At 43.8% G+C, this 22,633-nt stretch overlaps 1 protein-coding gene across 3 annotated transcripts in view; it reads left to right on the plus strand.

Annotated features, from left to right (window-relative positions):
• The first annotated feature begins 674 nt into the window (after positions 1 to 674).
• Positions 675 to 22,633, plus strand: part of STX2 (syntaxin 2) — a 30,240-nt gene continuing 8,281 nt past the window's right edge. The window contains exons 1-8 of one of the 3 annotated variants that reach the window (XM_028709651.2): positions 677 to 868; positions 9,366 to 9,440; positions 11,482 to 11,581; positions 14,973 to 15,047; positions 16,726 to 16,799; positions 18,173 to 18,281; positions 20,960 to 21,033; positions 21,231 to 21,368. In XM_028709651.2, coding sequence (XP_028565484.1) covers positions 839 to 868; positions 9,366 to 9,440; positions 11,482 to 11,581; positions 14,973 to 15,047; positions 16,726 to 16,799; positions 18,173 to 18,281; positions 20,960 to 21,033; positions 21,231 to 21,368 — 675 coding nt within the window. In that variant the 5' untranslated portion in view covers positions 677 to 838. Of the gene's footprint in view, positions 869 to 9,365; positions 9,441 to 11,481; positions 11,582 to 14,972; positions 15,048 to 16,725; positions 16,800 to 18,172; positions 18,282 to 20,959; positions 21,034 to 21,230; positions 21,369 to 22,633 lie in introns of all 3 variants that reach the window. The other 2 variants (XM_028709648.2, XM_028709650.2) reach the window with 2 other exon arrangements.

The following is a 22,633-nucleotide window of genomic DNA, read 5'->3' on the forward strand; positions in this document are numbered from 1 at the left end:
CTAGGTGGGCAGGAGCAGGGACCAAGCAACGGGAGCTCACCCTGTCAAGGGGATTCAAACCACCGACCTTCTGATCGGCAAGCCCTAGGCTCTGTATACACCCCTAAAAGAAACAGAGATGTATGTCATAATTGGAAAAAACAAAGTGCAAGAGGCAATTTGAAAACAATTACGGTATAAAAATGATAAGAACATAACAATATTCAGCTTAAAGAATGCAATATTAAGGTATAATAAAATAAGCAGGAGAAGTTAATATGTAAAGAACCAGAAAGGGAAGTTGAGGGGAGAGTACTGGACTTGTATTTTTATTTCTCTTAGAGAGTGTAATTTTATTGTGATGAACATAAAACTGCAAAACTGAATAAAAACTATTTTTTTAAAAAACAAAGAACATTATGCACCCCTGCTTCCTTCTGCTGCAAGCAGCCCCGAGCAGGATCTCATTATCCTTACTCGTTTCGCGGGCGAAAGCGGCATACAAAATTTACCAAAAAAAAAAAAACCCAATCCCCGAACGCGCCCCCCCCCCGCCCAGGGCGCTCGATTTGCGTAAGCGACGCCCCACCTGCTTGTATTTGCATATGGACCACGCCTCTCTCCTCGCGCGGTCCTCTCTTGCCTCCCCGGCGCTCTCCTCAGCTGCTCGGCTCGCGGGAGCGGCGGCGGCGGCGCATGCGCGGGAGGCGGTGGTTGCCCTGGCATCGCAGCTGAGGGAGCCGCAGCCCGTGAGGGGGACGACGGAGGGGAAGCGGGCGGAGAGGCGGCGGCGGCGCCCCGGGAGCGGCCGGAGGAGGAGGAGGAGGCACAGGGCCGCCCGGGCCCCGTCTTGGCCGACATGAGGGACCGCCTGGCCGAGCTGGCAGCGGTGAGGGCGGCGGCGGCAGAGGGAGGGTCCCGGGAGGGCGGGGGGGGGGGTTGTCAGCCTGGCATCAGGTTGTCTGGAGGGCGCCCCCTAGAGGGGCTCCAGCCCCTGGGGTGGGGTTCTGGGGGGCTTACTTTGGAGTAGGCGCGCCCCGGGGTCGCTGAGCCCCGAGTTCGCGTCCACTGCGCGCTGCTGCTCTCGGGTGTAACGTAAAACGTATAATATGAAATCAGATGCTGTTTTATTGCTAGGATTTATTTATTTATTTGTCCCCCCCCTCCTTCTTCAGTGCTACTTCTGAGTAGGCATATGTAAAGGGGCTGGGCACTTCGCAGCATCCTCGTGTTGTTGCACTCGTGAAAGACTCGCGTGTGTTTTTGTGTGCATATTATTATTATTATTATTATTATTATTATTATTATTATTTAGTTTGTGCATATTATTGTTTATTAGTTTGCTGGATTTTGGTTGGGGGGGTTGTTTTGTTTTTTGTTTACTTTGTTTACTGCGGGTCTTCGCTTTTGAATAGGCGCCTAAAGGGCTGGGCTCCGTGTTAGCAGCATCCTCGCTTTGCTCTCAGAAAAAAAACTAAAAAAAAACACACCAAGTGTTAATATAAAATGTGAGTGCGCACTTCATTATTGTTGTTTTCATTATTATTGTGCTGGATTCATTCATTTGGGGGTTGTTTGCTTACTTTAAAGAGACATTTTTTTGAGTGTGTATTATCCCTCCATCTGAAGATCACAGGGCAGTTTGCAGTGTAAAAATACAAATTGAGAAGACAAATAACAGGAAAAACATAAGCAATAACCTGCTTCCCTCAAACACATTTAAAAGGCTAAGCATGAACATGCTCTTTAAAATGGGTATTTAGCTCTCACAACTGTGTGTGTGCGCAAGGAGAGCCTTGAAAATATGTAAAAGAGCTCTCAATTCATAGCATTCTCCTTGCCTTACTCTCATTAAAGCCTCATATAAAATGTGCATGTGCACTTTTATTATGATGATTATTGTGCTGTATTCGGTTTTGGATTTTTTTTTACTTTAATGGGGCTTAACTTTGAGTAGGTGTGTAAAGGACTGGGCTCTGAGTATGTGTTTGTCTTAAAATGTGCATGTGCACTATATTATTATGTTGGATTGCTTCGCTGTTGTTTTTTCTTTTTCTTTAATGGGGCTTACTTTTGATTAGGCAAGTAAGGGATTGCTATTGAGAACTGTCGTTATCTGTCCTATGTGCATGGATTTCATAAAGACTCGTGTGTATGCATATTTTTATTATGCTAGATTGATTAGCTTTTGTTTTTTACATTTTCTTTTATGGGACTCACTTTTGAGTAGCTTGAGATCTGTCTTTATAGCATCCTCATTGTACTGCTCTCATAAAAACTCGTTTCAGATAAAATGTGTGCATGTATGTTTTTACTATGCTAAATTGATCTGTTTTTCTTAACTGCTCCAAATATTCATTGTGTACAGAAAAGCAGAACATGCTTAGAAACATCTAACACATACAAACATTATAGAATGTATATATTAAAATGTGTATGTGCCTGTGTACACAACATACATTTAAAGCACATCCCTCCCAAAGAATCCTGGAAACCCTAGTTTGTTTAAGGGTGCTAGGAATTGTAGCTCTGAGGAGTAAACTGCAGTTCCCAGGATTCATTGGGTGGGGAAATCTATGGTGTGTATGCTCCCTTTTTCTTTTTTACATTTTCATAAATATTTTACAAGAAACGCAAAAAGGTATAAACAAGTTTAATGACTATCTAGTACAATAAAAATATGTATGCATACCTTTCATATAACAGAGCCTGTTTGTTTTTAGAGGCATCCTATGTAAAGTGTGTTTGTGCAACTGTGTATGTATTGGACTGGATTGTACTTCTCTTTTAAATGGGTAGATAACCTGCAATCCTTCAGGTGTTTCTGTACTCCTTAACTCCTCTTACAACAGGGACTGTAAGAATGGATGATGGGAGTTTTAGTTACCTTTTAAAAATATTTAACGCTTTCCCAGTTGGTTTGCTGTGGTTAGCTTCAGAAGTACCTCTGTTTCGTCTGTGATTTTTTAGATGCTAGGAAGAGGTGTATTTCAAGCCCTTGTTACATCTAAGAATTATTTTCTTCCCTGACATTTTGAAGCGGTGGAGCCACATTTGACTTCCTTTGCCTCATTCCTAAGGGTAAGAAAAAATTGCCCTTAGAAGAACACAGATCTTCCTTAATGCTTCTGCATGCGTTAGAGAAAGCCCAGAGTAGTAATTAATACAGAACAGGCCACTTCTTCTGACAGTGGATAAGTCTGCGGTATCTCTCTGCTGGAAGGGATCAAATGCTCAAATCACACCTAATGCAGAGATGTGTCAAATTACCCACCCTGGTTGGAATGCAGTAGCTGAGGTGCAGTGGGGAGGTGTTCAGGTGGGTTGGTATTTGGGGCTTACAATTTCTTCTAATGATTGGTTTAGTTTTGCATACAGTTTGGCAGCTGCCCTTATAGGTGGCTCACCTTCAGAATATGGTTAGTGAATGGGATGTTCTTTGAGGGATGTGCAGGTTGGGGTCAGGTGCATTTGTGCCTGTGAAAAGGAACTTTAAGGCAGTGAATCATGTTGATGATGGTTGGAGGCAGAGGCACCGAATTGCGCCCAACATTGGGGGACCCATCGTGCGTGCGTGATGTCACACGCAAATGGCCCCCCAAACCAGTTAGGTCGACTCAGCCCCCACCCACCTTACGTTACCTTTGTTTGCTATCACTGCTGCAAGGCTAGGGCTGTCTGGGCAAGGCCACTACTTTCCCCTTCATGGGGCCTGCTGAGGCGTTTTAGTGCATCCCTTCGAGATTGCCAGGGCACCATCTTGGAAGGCACCCTGGCAATCATCAAAGGGATGAGCTGAGGTGGACGTGACAGGGCAAAGACAGTTCACCCCACCATGTCCCTGGCAGAGATTGCCAGCACACCTTCCCATAAGTAGCCCTGGCAATCCTCAAAGCGATGAGCCAGTGCAAAGACCCCCCTAGGGACTGGGACCCTAGCCCACAAATATTGAGAGGGCTGAGGATGGCTTGGCCCCTGGGGTTGGCATGCTTGTTTGGAGGTGACATTTGGTGCATGAGATGGCAACTGGAATGGGGAGCTGAATGAGTGTGGTGTCTGTGGGGCAGAGGTTTGAAATCTGTACTATAACTTCTAGGGATATATGAGAAGGCATGGGTTAAAGTGAGGCACAGTCTCTAAGAAGCAAAAGCCTGAACTGGTTCCTGGATGAAGTGCAACTTCCTGAGGTAGGCTTTAGGCAAGCTGTATCTCTTGGGCTCATGCTTCCGAAGAAGAAGGTCGTGGGTGGGGACTGGAAGAAACAAGGTCACTGTGAGGATCGGTACACAGGAACAGATGCATTGTGTGAAGTGTAACTGAGGCTGTGTACACACTAACCCATTTGCGGCACAAAAATGTAGTTTTTCACAATTTGGAATCATTCAGGTTTGTCCTCAGCATGTCTCTTCCCATCTCGATTGATTTGCGATCCTGCCATCCACAAGGGTGGGTGTGGTTAATTTATATGCTTTTGAAAACCCTCCCCTTGATTAGGTTATCCATTCCTTTTCCTTCCTGCACTTGTCCAAGGTGAATGAAGGAGAAAGTGGTGATCTTGGTATGTACCTATCTGGTATCTTATTGGGCAGGTGTTTTTAGTTTCAGAATGAAGCCAGATTTTCAGGAAGTGTTTTTCAGGGGGGCAAGTGTGTATATAGTAGAGTTTTATTGCACATGGGCTACATACAAAAAATAAGTTCACAGTCTATTGTTTCTAGAAGTCACATGTTGTGTTTATGTAGCCTGAGCATGGGAATCATGCCAGTGAGGCAAATGGGAAGGAGCGCATTGCTCAGGTGTGCATTGAGTTTAGATGGGTTGTGTAGGCAGGGAATAGAGAGCAGCAGCAGCAGCAACGGAAGTGGATGTGAATTGGTTGAAACTAGATGGAGCTTATGGGAGGGTAGTCAAGCTTTGGTGGGATATTTATGAAAAGATAAATCTATGCCATCCTCCAGTCAATGGATTGAGAATATGACAACACTTGCAACTTATGAACGGATTGCTTGTAGACGTAGACTGTGTGTGGACAAGTATAACGTTATTTGGAATATATTTATTAAAATGCAGTCGTACCTCAGAAGTTGAACGGCTTGCGATTCAAAACTTTTTGGCTCCTGAACATCGCAAACCCAGAAGTGAGTGTTCCAGTTTGCGAATGTTCTTTGGAACCTGAACGTCCGACATGGGTTCCGCGGTTTCCGAACGTTTTGGAAGTCGAACAGATTGACTTCCGAGGTAAACTGTATAGTGGGTTATAAATTACTATATATATATTTGGATGATAATAACATTTATATACATATGTACTAGTCGAGCATATATGGAATTGTAGTTGTTTGCATATATAGTGACATAATATACCTTTCTCCCCTTTTTTCTTTTTTAAATTCACTTTTTATTTCCATTTTATTTTGTTCAGCTGACATATTCTTAATAAAAAATAGTAATAAAAAAGCTGGGGTGGGATATGACTGTTGGAGTGGTGTTTGGAGAGGATCACGGGGTGTTAGACTGGTCAGTATGGCAGCATGGAGGGGATGCTACCAAGTTGAGTCACGACATGTACCATTTGAGTGAGGCTTTGTGGTACATGAATCTGCGTGGCATGACTGATGTGGGTTTGGGGAGTTGAGTTGTGAGGTGGTAACTGGATTTGAAGAGCGACTGTGTGAGCAAGTACACACATATAATAATAATTTACATAATTTTATATGCCGCCCACCCGACTGGGTGACCCCAGCCACTCAGCAAAATATATGTAACCTGATCCATGAATCAGGGGAAGCTTAGCATGAGAGCTAATGCAGAAAGCAGAATCCAGCTTGGGCCTGTATCACAGGCACTGGGATAGTCAGGAGATGCAAACAGGAAATATGGGTCAGGAAGGGTTGCCATGTGGCAAGGATAGCGTGGAAAGGAAAAGCAACAGATTAGCCTCAAAATTTCAAATAAAGGCATGATGGGAAATTGAGTGTTAGTCCAAGTTTTTGTGGATCCTGTGCTGATCTCATCTTATTTCACCCCTTGGTCCTCTACCCCAGTCTCAAAAAGCAGTTGCCTACCTACACACACTGCATTCATTTCCATTGTCCCAATTCTCGCATTTCTTGTTTCCCATTTATGTGTTTTGGCACCCTTCCTGTGGCTGTTTCTCTATCTTTTGACCCAATTTCTTCTTGGTTTACGCTGTAAAACATCATGTATGCTTTATGGCACTGTATAAGCAATACAGGCATACCTTATTATATTTTGTGTCAAAGATATTGCTCCTTATGAGGTCATGGGCAGTCTGGCCACTTCCAGGGGAAGGAAGTCCTCCACTGTTCTGCTTCTGGCCACGGGAGTGGAGCTGACTGGGGCTGGAACTGGGCTTTCCCCCTCTCACCCCTGCAGCCAGCAGGACTTGGCATAATAGACTACTGTATAGTGTAAACATCACTCTTATATGCACTAGCACTGGGGAACAAATAATAATAATGCTTGACTCACTTTATTAAGATACTTGCTTTATTGAGGTGGTCTGGAACTGAACCCACAATATCTCCAAGGTATGCAATACAGTGGTACCTCAGGTTACAGACACTTCAAGTTAGACTCTGCTAACCCAGAAATAGTAGCTCGGGTTAAGAACTTTGCTTCAGGATGAAAACAGAAATTGCGCGGCGGCAGGCAGCAGCAGGAGGCCCCATTAGCTAAAGTGGTGCTTCAGGTTAAGAACAGTTTCAGGTTAAGAACGGACCTCTGGAACGAATTAAGTTCTTAACCTGAGGTACCACTGTAGAACTAAATGTAATAGAACTAAAATGAATATTAATTCATATAGTGCTTAACTTCACATAAGGATCAGAGAGGGAATCTTCCAGGAATGTACGTTTGAGATAAATTTCTGTACTGTGAAAAAAGAGTCACTTATCTGTTTTGCTAGAAAACATGAGGTGTAACTAATCCTGCAATTTTTAAAGTGATTTGCTAGTGCAGTTTTCTGGTTTTGTGCAAATCTGAGGGGTCAGAGGGGGAAACAGTTCAGGAGCATGCTTGAACTAGTTAGGGGCACAGCCGGAGAGAAATGAAAGCATTGACGGAATCGGGGTGTGTGGAAAAGGGGAGTTGCAGAAAGTGCTAATTCATCTACCCACCCAAAAACACAGAAGTAAATTGCAACCCTGAGTGCTGTGTTTTGGAACCCAATTTTCCCCAGTTCGTTAGTGGGTAAACCTGCATTTACAGGGGGAAAGCGTCGAGATCAGTGGCATGTTTGGGAACTGGCTATTCTCACACCCTAGATTTCTATGTGCAGGGATTCTTGTCTTTGGTTTTATACAGAAAAACCTTTGGACTTGTGAGTTTGAAGTGGTATAGTTAAGAGGCAGGTTGCTCGTGTGAGAATCAGTCCCCTGAGGAGCAGAAACGCCCCTCCGTTGTTCAAATCAGCCCCCGTTATAGCAGTTACAGATGCAGATAAGATTATTTCTCTGTTTTATGCCCATGGGGAAAGGGATAGGGATTGCGTGGCTCTTCCAGAGGCTGTTGGACTCCCAACACTCACCAGCTCCTGCCAGCGTGGCCAACAGGGAGGGATGATGAGAATTGCACTTCAGCAAAGTTAGGAGGGCCAGAGGCGTTCAAGCTTCCTTTGGGAACAATGAAAGTACTACATCTGCCTGCATTTTTTGTATGTTTACAAGTGGGCATTCAAGCTGTGTGAGTGAGAGAGAGAGAGATACATATATGCTTTCCTTCCGCCTATTCTTATCTCTTCCTGACGCAGCAAAAGTTGAGAGGGAGGTGTTGAGGGTGTGAGAGAGAGGTCTTTTGTTTTAGCATTGGTGGAAACTCATGAAATGGCGTTTGGAGAATTATGCCTTCGGCTTTTGCATCTGTATTCTGGAGAGCACGAAAGCAATGCAATATACCTATCCTGTATTCCCTTCAGGATAGGCTGTTCCTATTTGATTTAGCTACATGTCCAAAGTTGCTCTATCACTGTCATGTGGGTGTGATTGGAATACAGGGTGGTGGTTGTTGTTTTGCATCCTTCAGTTAAGCTATTGCAGGGGCAGGGAACCTCTAGCCCATGGACCCGCGAGGCCCTTTCTCCACACCTGATGTAGTATGAAATGTCAGGTGTGGGTTGGGCAGCTGCCAACGCACAATCAGAAGCCTTAAGTATTGCTATTTTAACTTTTTGAAAGTCATGAATCAGCGTTCATTTTTCTTACAATTTTACTGTTTTATCGTTTTTGTAAATTACTTTGAGGTTTTTGTTATTGTTTTTTTTAAAAAAAGCCATGTATCAGGTTTATGAAAGAAATACATAAATGCTGCCAAACTCCTTCACATGCCCAGTGCTTGTAGAACACAGGCTTTGGTTGTATTGCATGTTTAGGTAAAGGGACCCCTGACCATTAAGTCCAGTCGTGGCCGACTCTGGGGTTGCGGCGCTCATCTCACTTTATTGGCCGAGGGAGCCGGCGTACAGCTTCTGGGTCATGTGGCCAGCATGACTAAGCTGCTTCTGGCGAACCAGAGCAGCGCACGGAAACGCCGTTTACCTTCCTGCTGGAGCGGTACCTACTTATCTACTTGCACTGCGTGCTTTTGATCTGCTAGGTTGGCAGGAGCAGGGACCGAGCAACAGGAGCTCACACCGTCGTGGGGATTCAAACTGCCGACCTGACCTTTTGATCGGCAAGTCCAAGGCTCTGTGGTTTAACCCACAAAAGTTAACCCCACTGATTTTTCTTAGACTTGCTCCCTAGTAAGTGTGCATAGGATTGCAGCCTTACCTACATAATTAGGAAGTGCTTAATTGGAAAAAAACATTTCATAAGTTATTCTCCAAAGACTTCATAGGAAAGTTTGAGGAATAAATATTTCCGATCTGTCTTGTGTGCCATAAGCTTCTTCTGCGTCTTTCCAGTGAGTCATGGGGGTGCAGGGAGCACAGGAGGGAAAGGCCTGTTTGTTGCAAATGAGGGAAAATCAGTAATGAATTTTTGTTGTCAGTGTTTTAAGTGTGGTTCAGTGAGTCAACTACTAGCTTTAAAATGTAGTTTGATTCGTAAAACATGTTATACACAAGGACAAAGTGATAGCTAATTTTATTGCTGTATAATAGCTTGCAAGTATAATAGCTTGCAAAGCTAGAAATCATCTTTTCTTTTTGTCTTGAGGTTGAAACAAATTTGCTTCTTTTAATGCAGGCACCAGGAACCTCTGGCCCTCCAGATGTTCCCGAACTACAACTCCCATCTTCCCTGGCCATTAGCTATGCTTGCTGGGGGTGATGGGAGTTGCAGTTCAGCAACATCAGGAGGGCCAAAAGTTCCCTACCAGTGTTTTAATGGATATCTTTGAATAACATAATACTTGTTTTTTTAAAGCGCACCCAAAATGAAGATGGAGAGGCTTCCGTTGTTGTTGAAAATGACCATTATATGGAAGACTTCTTCCAGCAGGTAAGATGCATGCAAGAGACAACCAAGAAGGAGCTACATATTGTAATAATCATATTTATTTTATGCAGTAAATCATAGAATTGTAGAGTTGGAAGGGACCCCTGTGCTTGGCACTTCTGAAGGCTGCAAAGCTTGCTCAGCATGCATCCCTTTTCAAATGCCTGACAATCAGCTGGTTGACGGGTGTTTGGGAAGTGCTGCATACAGGGATGAATTATCTCTACCACCCCACCCTCATGGACCAGCTTTGATAGGTCTCTATCAATCGATTCCATTACAATGCCAGATAACTGACAGGTGGATGGTTGCATCCACATGTCAAAGTTGCAACCACCCACAGGGGACAGGGGTATAAATATCTTGCCCTCCTGATCAAAAAGGTCCCCCACTCCCGGTTTTGGAACCTCTGAATTTGGGTTTGAAGATGAGTTCTGGGTGACAGAGGTTAGCCTATGTTAATCGAAGTGAGTTCCAAAAATTATGTGTTCCTAGTTTAAAGGTACCGTAATTCTCTCCTTTCTGTTTTCCAACCTTCATCTCAGTCCTGGCATATGTATAAGAGAACCATCACAACTTGGTGAAGTAACGATCACCTTTCACCAGCAATATCTTTCCTCTTTCTTTGACCAGGGCTTCTGTAACTTACCTGGGTGGGTAATAAATTGAATTAATTTGCCCCCTCCCAACATTTTTAATTAAATTGTAATAACTACAAATAGGCTCAGAAAAAAATAAAAGAAAGAAAAAATAGTTTAAAAAGAAAAGCTGGGAGTTGTCAAAGTTGGAAATAAAGGAATATGTAGTTTACTAGGTCAATAACAAAACATATTAAAGGGAAAGGAAGTGTAGCCTAAATCAAAACAATTACATATTTTCATTTCACACAACCCCAACCGTCAACAGTACTCATTCCAAACACTCACAGAGACCTGTGGTACCTGACACACCTGAGCCACTGTGCTGGTATATAAAATAAAATTAGACAATTAGACCAAATGACGAACAAGCGATTTCAAGCACTTTGGCTCCTGATCACTTTTAACTTACATGAGGCTCCCCCCCCCCAAGAAGGGCAATTTGCCAAGTCTTGGAATACCAGTAGTCCAGATTATTGAGATCAAATGTCTTCCAAAACCTGACAATTGTGACATGGGTTGCTGTCAAAAGATGTGAAATCAGTTCCTTGTTATTTGGGTCTCGATCGGAATCTGTGAACAAATTCAAAAGAGCCAGACAGGGGAAGGATGAATCATAGAATTCTAGAGTTGAAAGGGACCACGAAGGTCGTCTAGCCCCAACCTCTGGCAATACGGGCATCTTTTCGTCCAACTTGGGGCTCGAACCCTTGACCCTAAGATTAAGAGTCTCATGCTCTACTTGACTGAGCTATTCTAGCTGCTCTCAGAAAATACTTTTCCTTTGGAGCACTCCTATCACATTGAAATAATGATAACATAACATAATGTGAAAATGTTTGTGCAATATTTTGATTGTAGCTTGACTTACAGCCAGTGCTTTTTTTAAAAAAAATGTTTAGGGGTACTCTCATTTTCCTATTCATATTGAAATACTGCCCCTTAATGACGCCAAACTTAGATTCACAAAAAGTTTAAGGGTATGCGTCCCCCCAGAAAAAAAGCACTGCTTACAGCAAACTGTAATATGGGTTTTCTGGGAAATTTCTGATACCCAAGAGATTGGTCCCATTTAGCATGCTTATTTTACTTGGTAAACAAAGCTAAAAACTTCTGAAACAACCAAGCTTGCCCAATATTGTATCAGCAGTTGGTGTCCAGTCAATGTTACTGATAAACTTATGAAATGGAAAATACCCTGCTTCACTGACAGAAAAGGGGTGTGTTGTTGTTCCTCCTCGTTCTAGGATATCATCTCTTGCTAGGCGCTACCTAATGGACCCATGCAGACAAATGAACTGTGGATTTAGTATTGCAACGGATTATTGACTCATTGTGATTAGAAGCAAAGCTACCTCTCCCTTCGCTGAATTTATTCATTTCTCTCGTTGATGTTCTCTTTAAAGGTTGAGGAAGTTAGAAAGTACATTACCAAAATAGCAGACGTTGTGGAAGAAGTGAAGAAGAAGCACAGCGTTATTCTTTCTGCCACACATCCTAAAGACAGTAAGCTTTTCATTTTGTGACTCTGAAAATGCATGCTCACTGAATTTGCATGAAAGGTTATAGTCTGTGATGGGTTAGCAAGTGAAGCTAGAATAGCATCTAACTTGGAAGGCAAGCCTACCTTGGAAAGGTCCAGGTGTTTTCTGTGGGTGGCATCGCTTCCTCTGTAACCTCTTTGGTGCTTGTGCATACTAGGAATCTGTGAACCACACCTGTCCCCAACAACCAGTGCCTGTGCAGGAAAGTGTGTGCTTCTCATTGTGGCATTCTGCCTTGATGGGGGTCATTAGGGGCATTTTATTTATTTATTTATTTATTTGCTTTCCCCCTTTATTTTGTGGATGCTGTGAGAAAGATTCATCAGGCCTTAGCCAGTTCCTGCCATTTCTCACGAAATCCACAAGGAAACTTTGGTCTCGGCGTAATGTTTGCTATACAACATTATATTTTGCAGGAAACATTGCAAGGTGCTCCCAAGGAGGGGAAAAGTTTCTGGTTTTGAGCTGATTCTCTGGCTCCCTAAATGCTTTCTATACGGCCAGGGGGCGGTCAGCACAGTTAGTTACAAATTTTGTGGAGCTAGGTAGATAAGCTTCTCCTAGAATAGTGCTCCATTCTGCAGGTTGTGGTGTTGGAGTGGTCCACACTAGTGGTGTTAAATTATCAAGAAGAATCTTTTGGAGAATAGTCCCAAGAATATTCTCGATTAATGAGAATATTAGAGAATTTTCATTTAAAATAGGAGAATATTCATTTTAATGCATTGAAAATTATATAATTAGTTAATATACATGTTTATTCATGGATAAACTTGTTCAGATGGCAACCAAAAACTGTACAGATACATTTATTCAATGGGGCAATGCAGTGAATTACATTCTTTGATTTTTTTGCACCCAACTTGAAATTGAAAATTCAACGTGAATGACTCACATTAATCACTAAGCCTTCCACTATCCGTATATTTACCATCAACTTTGAATTCTAATTATGTTGTGTTTGTATGAAGTGTATCTTTTAAAGTAGAAGGAATAAAAAAAACAACCCTCAGGTCCGCTACATGAGTACATTCTTTAATAAGCACATCTACATGGTACAGTATTTTCAATGCAACACTAATAAAATCAATATAAATTTTAAAGTAAATGCTATTATTTCCAGTAAATAAAACACAAATGGTGAATGACCCAATGCCCAGTTATGTAACTGGATAAAAAAAAAAAAACATTATTCATTACTTACACTGGCAATATCACAGCTTGATTTATTATTTACTAGGTTTTTTAAATGTGGGTTGTAAAACTGGTCCTTACGTTAGAATTTACAGTTGTGGAGAATATTCTCAGGAGAGAATTTTCTCGAGAATATTCAACAGAGAATATTCTTACCTCACATCACTAGTCCACGCCATACCCTGTTAAAAACAAAACAAAAACAACCCACTTGTACCTTGCAAACAAGAGTAGCATATCAGGGGAAAGAGTGCCAGGCCAGCTTTTCTGAAGAAAGCAGGTGCATCTTGTAACACTTGTAGGGACAGGACTGGAAAAGGAGGATGTGATGATGAGTTTCTCTTTCCCCAGAGAGCAAGGCTGGCTAGGTTGCTTTGGCCTGAGGGCTGCATTCACCCTTGGCCAACCCTCGGAGACTCCATGCCAGCAGCAAGTGTCGCTGAAAGTGGGTGTCACCATCTCACACTCTAACCAGCATGCTTGCATACACATGGACAGAGACATGCACACACGCAGGCACATAACCTCCCCTTGCCTCTGCTGATCACTGCCCTGTGTTGTGCATGATTTGTTTTTCATGCTGCAACCATAAAAAAATGGTGCTGTATTGAGGTCATGGTTAAAAAATTGCACGGGGCCCAAACTGAGGCACTCCATCCATTGAGGCCTGCCTCAGCCTGATAGTGCTGGTATAGCATCTTTTATTGCCCTGACAGAGCAATCTATACCTTTTCATCCCAAATGCTTACTTGCTGCCACCTCAGATCTTCGGATCAGGCCCTCCCATCCAAACCTAGAGTCCAGATAAAATGAAAATGCAAAGATTAAAGCTAGGGTAGTTCCATCAGCATTTGTGGATCTAAGGCTGGTAGTGCGTTTCCACTGAAAGCTTGCTTTCAAGTAAGCATGCCTAGAGGTAAGGCAGAATTTATTTATTTTTTTAAAAAGAAACTTAGTTATTTGGCTTAACTGTGCTGTGCCTATTGAGCACGAGTCTTTTAAAAATCCACTTGTTTCCCTAACAGTTGTGATCATGAGCTAATTTTAGCTCTATACATCTAAGCGCAGAGTGAGCTAAATGCAGCATACACTATTCTCTGGAGAAATACGAAGCAGTGCTTGGTACAGTTGTTTGGCTGGCAGGGGGTGGGACGACAATGATCCGCTAATGCAGGCTCAGATATATAGAGCATTGTTTTATAAGAAATCATTTAAATTTTAAACGGATGTCTGTAGTTATGTAAAGTGTAAATTGATTGCAGCTGTTTCTTGTCTGCTAACTTGATTTGGAAGAAGATATAAAACTGGGATTATTATTTTTTAATCACTAATAAAGTGCAGGTGTCAAAAGATAAGGCAGTCCTTGCCTGCAGGCTCAGTGTCCAATAGACATGAATATTTAAAGTCTGTAGACCAAATAAACCAATAGAAATAGACACAACACAAAAGGGAAAATGAGTGGTAAGGGTAGAATAAAGCAAACCATTTCAGATTTCATTTTTTCAATTTAGATGTTTTGCTTATGCTGGTCTGTGGCTGTAATAAAGTAAATTCACTTTTTCAAGTTGCATGATCTCAGTGGTATTGAAGTCAGGTCTTTAAGTAAATAAATCATTCCAGCAGTCCTTAGTCCCCTAGTTAATGGCAGAGTCCCCAGTGTGCTTTTCCCCCACTCTGCTGTTCCAGGGCAACTTGCAGTCGGAGCCAAATTATTTCTGCAGTTCTTTCTGGCTCCTAGGAGAGGGAAGCAGGCTTCCTCCAGCTGCTCTTTCTCTGCCTGTGGCCCTTGCCATGACACATAGGAAGCAGGGGCCTGCAACCCCTTTGCATTGACTCAGTCCAGGATCATTTCAGCCATATAGGATGAGCCTGGAGCAGGGCACTGTTCTTTCTGGTGCAAGGCTCTCTGCAGGTGCTGGGGATCCTTTAGCCAGAAACAGCGCACCACTATGTCTGGGTACTGTTTTCTTTCTTTTAATTAATTGTTTAATTAATTTCATAATACAAGACGATAAAAAAGACTAGTCTAAATAAGAACATTGCAGAATTTGGTGGCTGTTTTCTGAGGGGCGGGAGCACTTAATAAGCAAAGCTTATTCTTAAGCTGCCATTTGTCATAAACAGCTCTAAAAGATGTTTCAAAATTCCTCCTTTTTAAGAAACAAAGGAAGAACTTGAAGAACTGAACAAAGAGATCAGGAAAACAGCAAATATCGTCCGTGCTAAATTGAAAAGTAAGTGCTGTTATTGTTACATCTATAGCACACTAAAGGCCTGATTCATAAAATACTGTGTCACATAGCTGAGTGCAAAGTAACACAAGTCAGGCCATAGTTGTGTAACGGTGTCATTGGTAGGCTTTTATAGCCTTACAGCAGGCGTGCACAACTTGCTGCTGGTCAAGCCAAACGCAGCCTACCAGGCAAAAATGGTAGCTCATGAATGGTCTGTTTCACATGTAACACTAAGCCGTGGTTTGTTTAACAAACCCAGAGTTAGCTACAAGTTATCATACAGATTACCAAGCAAGCCATGGTTTGTTTAGGCAAAGCTTTGCTCTGTTCTCTCCCCACCCCCGGCTCCTCACGGCCTGAACAACTTTTGCAGTGCCCTTAGTACTGGCATTGCCTTCCAGCGCCATCCTTCCTCTTTCCACTGGCCAACTGCTGCCGAGGAGGAAACACGTCACATAACGATGGTGGCTGCTGTCACTGACAGCCTGGAACTGCAGAAAGGAGACTGACAGATCTCAGGGTGGTGGGCAAAATTTGACTTCAAGGGCCACAGGCTGCTTGCAGGCCTGCTTCACAGCGAAAGCAAAGAGGTCAGTGTAAAGATCCACAGAGGCATGGTGAGCAGCATATGGGGCAGTTTGTATCCGGCAGGTAGAATCTTTTTTTTAAAAAAAGTTCTAGCTTCCATTCTAGTAACAATGTGAATTTTCCCTAAAGTCTCCCTTCTTCTGTCCCCCACTGCATCAGAAGGTAACTGCTATTCTTCAAACAAATTGCAGTCGTACCTTGGTTCTCGGACGGAATGCGTTCTGGAAGTCCGTTCAACTTCCAAAAATGTTAAAAAAACCAAGGCGCAGCTTCTGATTGGCTGCAGGAGCTTCTTGCACTCAATTGGAAGCTGCGTGGGACGTTTGGCTTCCAAAAAACGTTCGCAAACCGGAACACTCACTTCTGGGTTTTCAGCGTTCGGGAGCCAAAACGTTCGAGTCACAAGGCGTTCAAGAACCAAGGTACAACTGTATATTAAAAAGTAGAAATGACCATTAGCTGTAGAGTCACCTTCCGGATTCATGATAATATAATGATTATTATGAAAATTGCAACAGCAAGACCATAGCAGCCGGCTCTTTCCAGCTAGCCACATGTTTCTAAGCTGGCCCTCCAGCCTCTGTTGTTTCAAACTAACAAATGGTGCCTGCAACAGAAATTTGCAGCGCCTGGTCCTCCTGTTTAGAGTTCCAGCTAGTCAGCCAGCTGTGTTGTCTTCTAGGGTTTTGCATTTTTCTCCTCCTTGTCAATTTTCGTATGCCCAGCAGACAGCATTCTGTACACACTGAGCATCCTCTGTCCTCATTGAATAGCTTTTGTTGTGTCCACCCCAGCCCAGCCTTTTAAAGTTATTTAAGAAAAAATAATTGATACTTAAAATTTGATGCCCCCCTCCTGGCCTGCTGCTATCTCCCTTTTTCTTGTGCACTGATAGTGCTGTTTTGGCTAAATAGGGTTAGGCTCTTAGTTGATCCATTTGCTATTTATAGGATTCAATTCTTGACTTGAGTTTTGTTTCTGTAGGAAATGTAATTTTTTAATGCAATTTCCATTTTTATGGTAGGGAGAGATGGGTAGTAACTGTGTGCGACATCTTAAGTTCTACGAATTGCTTTTGTCTGTTTTGCAGCCATAGAACAAAATTTAGCTCGACATGATAATGTTAATCGAACTTCAGCTGATGTCAGAATACGAAAATCACAGGTATGGTACGGCTGGTAGGTGCCCTGAAGAGAATTTTAAAGAGAGAGAGAGATGTGTGTTAGGAAATGGTAGCTCTCTTCTGCTTGAGTTTATGGTTTGTTTTCTCATTATTTTGTGTGTGTTCAAAATAATTCAGTTTGAAAGTTAAGTCCCCCGCAAGCACTAAAATGGGAAACAAAGGGGATGATTCACAGAACTAGATGCCTGGATGTGAGCTGTGCTGCATCTGGGTGAGCAGCAAAGCAGTCATTAGACAGCTCCCCACTGTCTTGAGGCTGCCAGCATGACCCCGCACAGCTGTTTCCCTTTAGAGCTGCACTGGGCCAATGTCAGTTCTTTGCTATCCTCCCAAAGGGGGTTGGCCTGCTTTTGGAACGAGCAGTGCATTCTGCATAATTGAAAGTAAGTAAATAAGCAAATTTTTATTTACCGTATTTTTCACTCTATAAGACGCACCCAACCATAAGACTAGTTTTAGAGGAGGAGAACAAGAAGAAGAAAATTCTCCCCCTCTCTGTGAAGCGCCTCTCCAGCAAAGCGGGAGGAGAAATGGAAGGGGTTTCGTTTCTCCTCCCGCTTTGTTGAAGAGGCGCTGCGCAGCTCTCCCTCTCCGCGCAGCGCCTCTCCAGAGAAGTCAGAACAGCAAGAGGGATCGCTGCGCAGTGAAAGCAGCGATCCCTCTTGCTGTTCTGGCTTCTGGGATAGCTGCGCAGCCTGCATTCGCTCCATAAGATGCACATACATTTCCCCTTACTTTTTAGGAGGGAAAAGGTGCGTCTTATAGAGCGAAAAATACAGTATACCCAGCCCTCCCTGGCCAAAACCGGCCTCAGGACAGCTAACATCAAATATAAAATATAAAATACATTAAAACACAATCAAACAATTGATTAAAGTACAGCTTAAAAATTAGAATCAGGATAAAATGAAATGACTGCCCACAAATTACAGCCATAGGGGTCAGGAACCTCAAGTATTCCTCAGGGCCAGCTATCCATGTTGGTCCCACGTGAGCCGATAAAAGGGCCAAAGAGATAGCTTACAGGGTCCTATGGGGGGGGGGGGTGTCAAACTGGGCCCAGACCCAAGGCCAGGCGGAACAGCTCCGTCTTCAAAATCGGCTTCAAAATTGCAAAGGCTACAGTAGCTAAGCTCCAGACTGCTAATTTCATCGTCACCCAGTCTCCCCAGGGAACCTTGGGAACTGTAGTTCTGTGAAAGGGCCAGTGCGATTGCAGACAACTCTCAGCATCCTCCTAAACTGCCCTTTGGGGATGGGGTGGGCTCATAGGTATGTGGAAGAGCAATATGCTTTACATATAAAAATAAGGCCTAAAAGTAACTTTGCAAATGTTATTTATATCTAATCCCAGCATACAGTGTTGGCCCGGAAGTTTGTGGAGGTCATGACAACATATAATACAACCCAGACATGCTTTCGGGAACGTACCAAGGATCAGATACGGCGGCAGCTAGAAATAAGTAAGGGATTCCCTTTATTACTTAGTACTGCTGAAAGCTTTTCTGTGCTGTCAGGATTATGCAAGCAGTTAAGAAAATAGCCATCTATAATAGCTGATCTAAACAAAAGAAGTGGTTTTTAATTTTGTATATGTCATAAACCGCTTACATATTTTTTTATGAATAGTGAGATACAAATATATTTATAAATAAACTGCATATATACAAAAAATGCCATACAAATGAGATCTTTGCAATAAAATTTGCAGAATGGGGCAGCAGGGTTGTTAACTGCACTGTTTCCTTGATCCATACATGATTGTGGTGATAGTCCCTAATAATCTGAATGCTTGTTGTTCTGTTAACTAGGGCTGATGCCACCCCTTCCTCAGTGCCAGGCAATCTGACATGTAAGATGCTTGCAGTTAGGAAAATGTACTACCAGGATGGTGAACTTGTAGCTCTCCATAAGTTGTTGCAATGCAACTTCCAGGATCATTTCACCATTGGCCATTCTGGCTGGGGCTTATCTGATTCAGGAGTCCAGCAGCATTTGGAGGACTGCATGATTCCCATCCCTGACTTCTCCCATCCCTGCTTTCTGTAGCATGAGAACTGAACACGATTAGCAATTTAGATCCGTTTTTCCCCAGCTCTCAGGGTGGCTTACAATTAAAATCCACCCCAAAATACAATAATAGTTGTCGATAGGCTAGTGCTTGTGTGTGTCAGTCTCCTCTGTCCCTTGGCAATTGGCGACCAGTTTCTAGGTTCTTACCTCTGGAGGGTGAGGCAGATGAAGTTGTACATGGCCCTTGGCAGGCAGTAATGCATTGGTTTCCATTAGTTTCTAGTCCTCCTTAGTTGCTCTTGAGAATGTGGGAGGGTCTGCTGACCATTTAAACCACAGATGGGGAGCCTGTAGCCCTCCAATGGTTGTTGGACTCCCAACTCCCATCAACCCAGTTTGCCTGACCAATGGTCAGTGGTGGTCGTGGTGGATTTGCAGTTCAACAACATCTCAAAGGGCCACAGGTTTCCCAGCCCTTCTTAAAAGATTACTGAATAATCAGGGGCGGAGGAAGGGGGTGTGGTGGGTGCTGTCTGCCCCTGCTGTCACCACTGAGGGGGTGACAAAATGCGGGCAGCACTCACCGCAGGGCCTGCAGTGCGCCTGAGCCACACGTCTCTCCTGGGAGAGACGGTATGGCTTGGGCACAAACAGGCTCTGCACTTCCCAAACAGTCCGCCTGCTGCCTCCCCCCCAGCTGTAGGGCGGCTGAGTGGGAGGAGGCAGGCAGACTCCAGAGGCCCTGAGGTGCACCCCGCCCCTATGGGCAGCTCGCCCCACCCCTGGGCATGCCACCCCAGGCGCCCGAGCGGCTTCCTCCACCACTGTGAATAATATAAGTGCTCTGAGCACTTGAAGGAAGTAATATATTTTATATAAATATGCAGCAATAATAATTGTTAGTACAGTGGTGCCTCGCAAGACGAAATTAATTCGTTCCGCAAGTTTTTTCTTCTTGCGAGTTTTTCGTCTTGCGATGCACGGTTTCCCATAGGAATGCATTGAAAATCAATTAATGCGTTCCTATGGAAACCGACTTCAGACCAGGTCCGGGGACAATCTGTCCCCCGACCTCTTCAGAAGGCTGGCGGGGGCGAAAGTCTTTGCCCCCCCCCCACGGCAGCATTTTAAAATCGCCCCGGACAGCGGAGGACTTCTCCGCTGTCCGGGGCGATTTAAAAGCCCTCCCGGGAAGGCAGCCAGGGGGGACAAAGATTTTCGCCCCCCGCCAGCCTTCCCCTCTTTTGAAGCAAGGGGCGGCAACGGGGAGAAGATCGCTTCTCCCCTTTGCCGCCCCTTGCTTCAAAAGGGGTCCGGGGGGAGAGAGAGGAAGGCGCGCGCCTTTCCCTCTGTCCCCTCTTTTGAAGCAAGGGGCGGCAACGGGGAGAAGATCGCTTCTCCGCGTTGCCGCCCCTTGCTTCAAAAGAGGTCCGGGGAGAAAGGGGAAGACGCCAGCATTTTAAAAAACCTCGGGACAGCGGGGGACTTCTCCGCTGTCCGGGGCGAATTTAAAATGCTGGCGGGCGGCAGCGAAGCCTTCGCTGCCGCCTGCCAGCATTTTAAAAAACCTCGGGACAAAGGAGAAGTCCCCCGCTGTCCCGGGGTTTTTTTAAATGCTGCCGGGCGTCAGCGCTGCCGCCCAGCAGCATTTTAAAATCGCCCCGGACAGCGGAGAAGTCCTCCGCTGTCCCGGGGTTTTTAAAAAACCTCTCCGCCCCCGCCAAGCTTCAGAGCAGCCTTGTGAAGCCTGGTGGCGGGAGGAGGTCCGATGACATTGGGCAAGACGCCCTGTCCCGGAGATTTCCCTATGGGCTTTCGTCTTGCGAAGGAAGCCCATAGGGAAATTCGTTTTGCGAAGCGTCTCCAAAACGGAAAAACCTTTCGTCTAGCGGGTTTTCCGTCTTGCGAGGCGTTCGTCTTGCGGGGCACCACTGTAGAAGTGTAGCAGAAGCTGTCCACTTAAATACTAAGCATACGTCTGTTGCTCTTCTGATGAAGTAGCTTAAGAGGAGTCATCTCTCCACACTGTCAATTTGCTCTTGGTGAGAGGCAGACGTTTCCTTTCAGCTTCTGGGCAAGTAGCTATTTTGCAGCATGTAACAAATGGACGTCTATAATTTCTTACTAGCTGGAAAAAACACTTCTGATGAAGAGCTGGAAGAAATGCTGGAAAGTGGCAATCTTTCTATCTTCACTTCTGACGTATGTATTTCACGCCTACTTTGCTTCCCTTGTATGTATAATATTTCTGGAGTGCTTAAAATGAAAACAAGGCAGTGTGCTTGTAGAATTAAGAAGTTCTGCTCACAGGCTTACGACCTAAATGTCTGTCTCTCTGTGTGTGTACTATTTCTCCAATAAATGAAAAAATCCAATGCATATTTTCTTCTTCCCCAAAGATTATTTTAGACACCAAAATTACTAGAGAAGCTCTTGATGAAATCGAGTCACGTCACAAAGATATTATAAAACTGGAATCCAGTATACATGAGCTGCACGAAATGTTTATGGACATGGCAATGCTTGTTGAGGTTCAGGTATGTGACCAAACTTTAACTTAATTTGTTGCAGTGCAGTATTTTATTAAAACGTTTGAGGTCTTCTAGTTGGAGCAACAGTCAGTTAATTACATTGGACACATGTAACCCCCCGCCCCAAAGCACTTAGGGTGTGTCCCATTAGGGTGTGTGATAATGCAGCCACAAAAATGGGAGATGTCATCACTAGCAGGCAAACCTCCAAACTGTTTTGTGAGCTGCTTTTGCTTTCATTTGAGGAAAGTAAAAAAAAAAAAAAGGGGGGGGGAATGGAAATAAAAAAATATGTACAAGGGTATTTTAATGTAATACATTTCTCAACTGTGCTTTGGCTGTATGGCATATTTAAGGAGGCTTGATGCAGATTTTGTGGGTAGCAGCCAATCGGATACTCAGATCCACTTTAGTTCCTTGTTCAGTTCTTTTCCTTGAGATTATATAAACAGTTGCATTCAGGTAGCTTAGTTTTTTAATTATTACTAAGCGTAATAAGTGCTTTCTTATGATTGACCTGGCTTATAGCAAAAAAATAATGACTCAAGTCCCCAAGTAATGTGATGCTTTGGGTGGGCTCTGTGGTTTTTCAAGTTAATTAGACTCCTATTGGGGGCTTTTAGCAGTGCAAAAGTGAAACCTTGAATGAGCTTTTTAACACTTTGCTGTTTATTGCTGCTGATAATGTCTGCTGACGGACAGAGCCGCACAGGTAACACTCCTGCAATATTCCCATTTTTCCCCATGTGCCATTTCCCGAGTTAGTTCATCAAACATGATATTGTATTATATGTATATATACTGGCATTCTAACTGGACTTGCTTTAAAGGAAGTTCATGCAGGGATATCTCATGCCTCCAACCTAGCCCTGAACCAGCAAGGACAGTTGCCGAGTGTTTGGAGAAAACTGAAAATCTAAACATGCTCTCCCTTATGAATTAGCTCTCTTGTTCTGACCTTGTTCACTATAGCTTTCAGCAGGAGAGTTTCCCAGCAGACTGCTGCATAGTTCTGGTCTGTCTATTCCCCCACACCATCTTAACGGCACCTGCATTCTGTTACTTTATCTCCTGGTGCATAGAGAGAAGCCTAAAAAGTAGACATGGAACAGGAAAACCACACTACCACCAGCACCTTCCATTGACATGAATGGCATCATGGCCTCTTTCTGCCTGTTATGCTGGCAGGCAGGAGACTTCATTAATCTTAATTAATTTCTTAATTTTTTTATTTATACCCTGCCCTCCCTGGCCAGGGCCAGGCTCAGGGC

Source organism: Podarcis muralis, chromosome 16 (assembly GCF_964188315.1).
Source record: "Podarcis muralis chromosome 16, rPodMur119.hap1.1, whole genome shotgun sequence".
NCBI lineage: Eukaryota > Metazoa > Chordata > Lepidosauria > Squamata > Lacertidae > Podarcis > Podarcis muralis.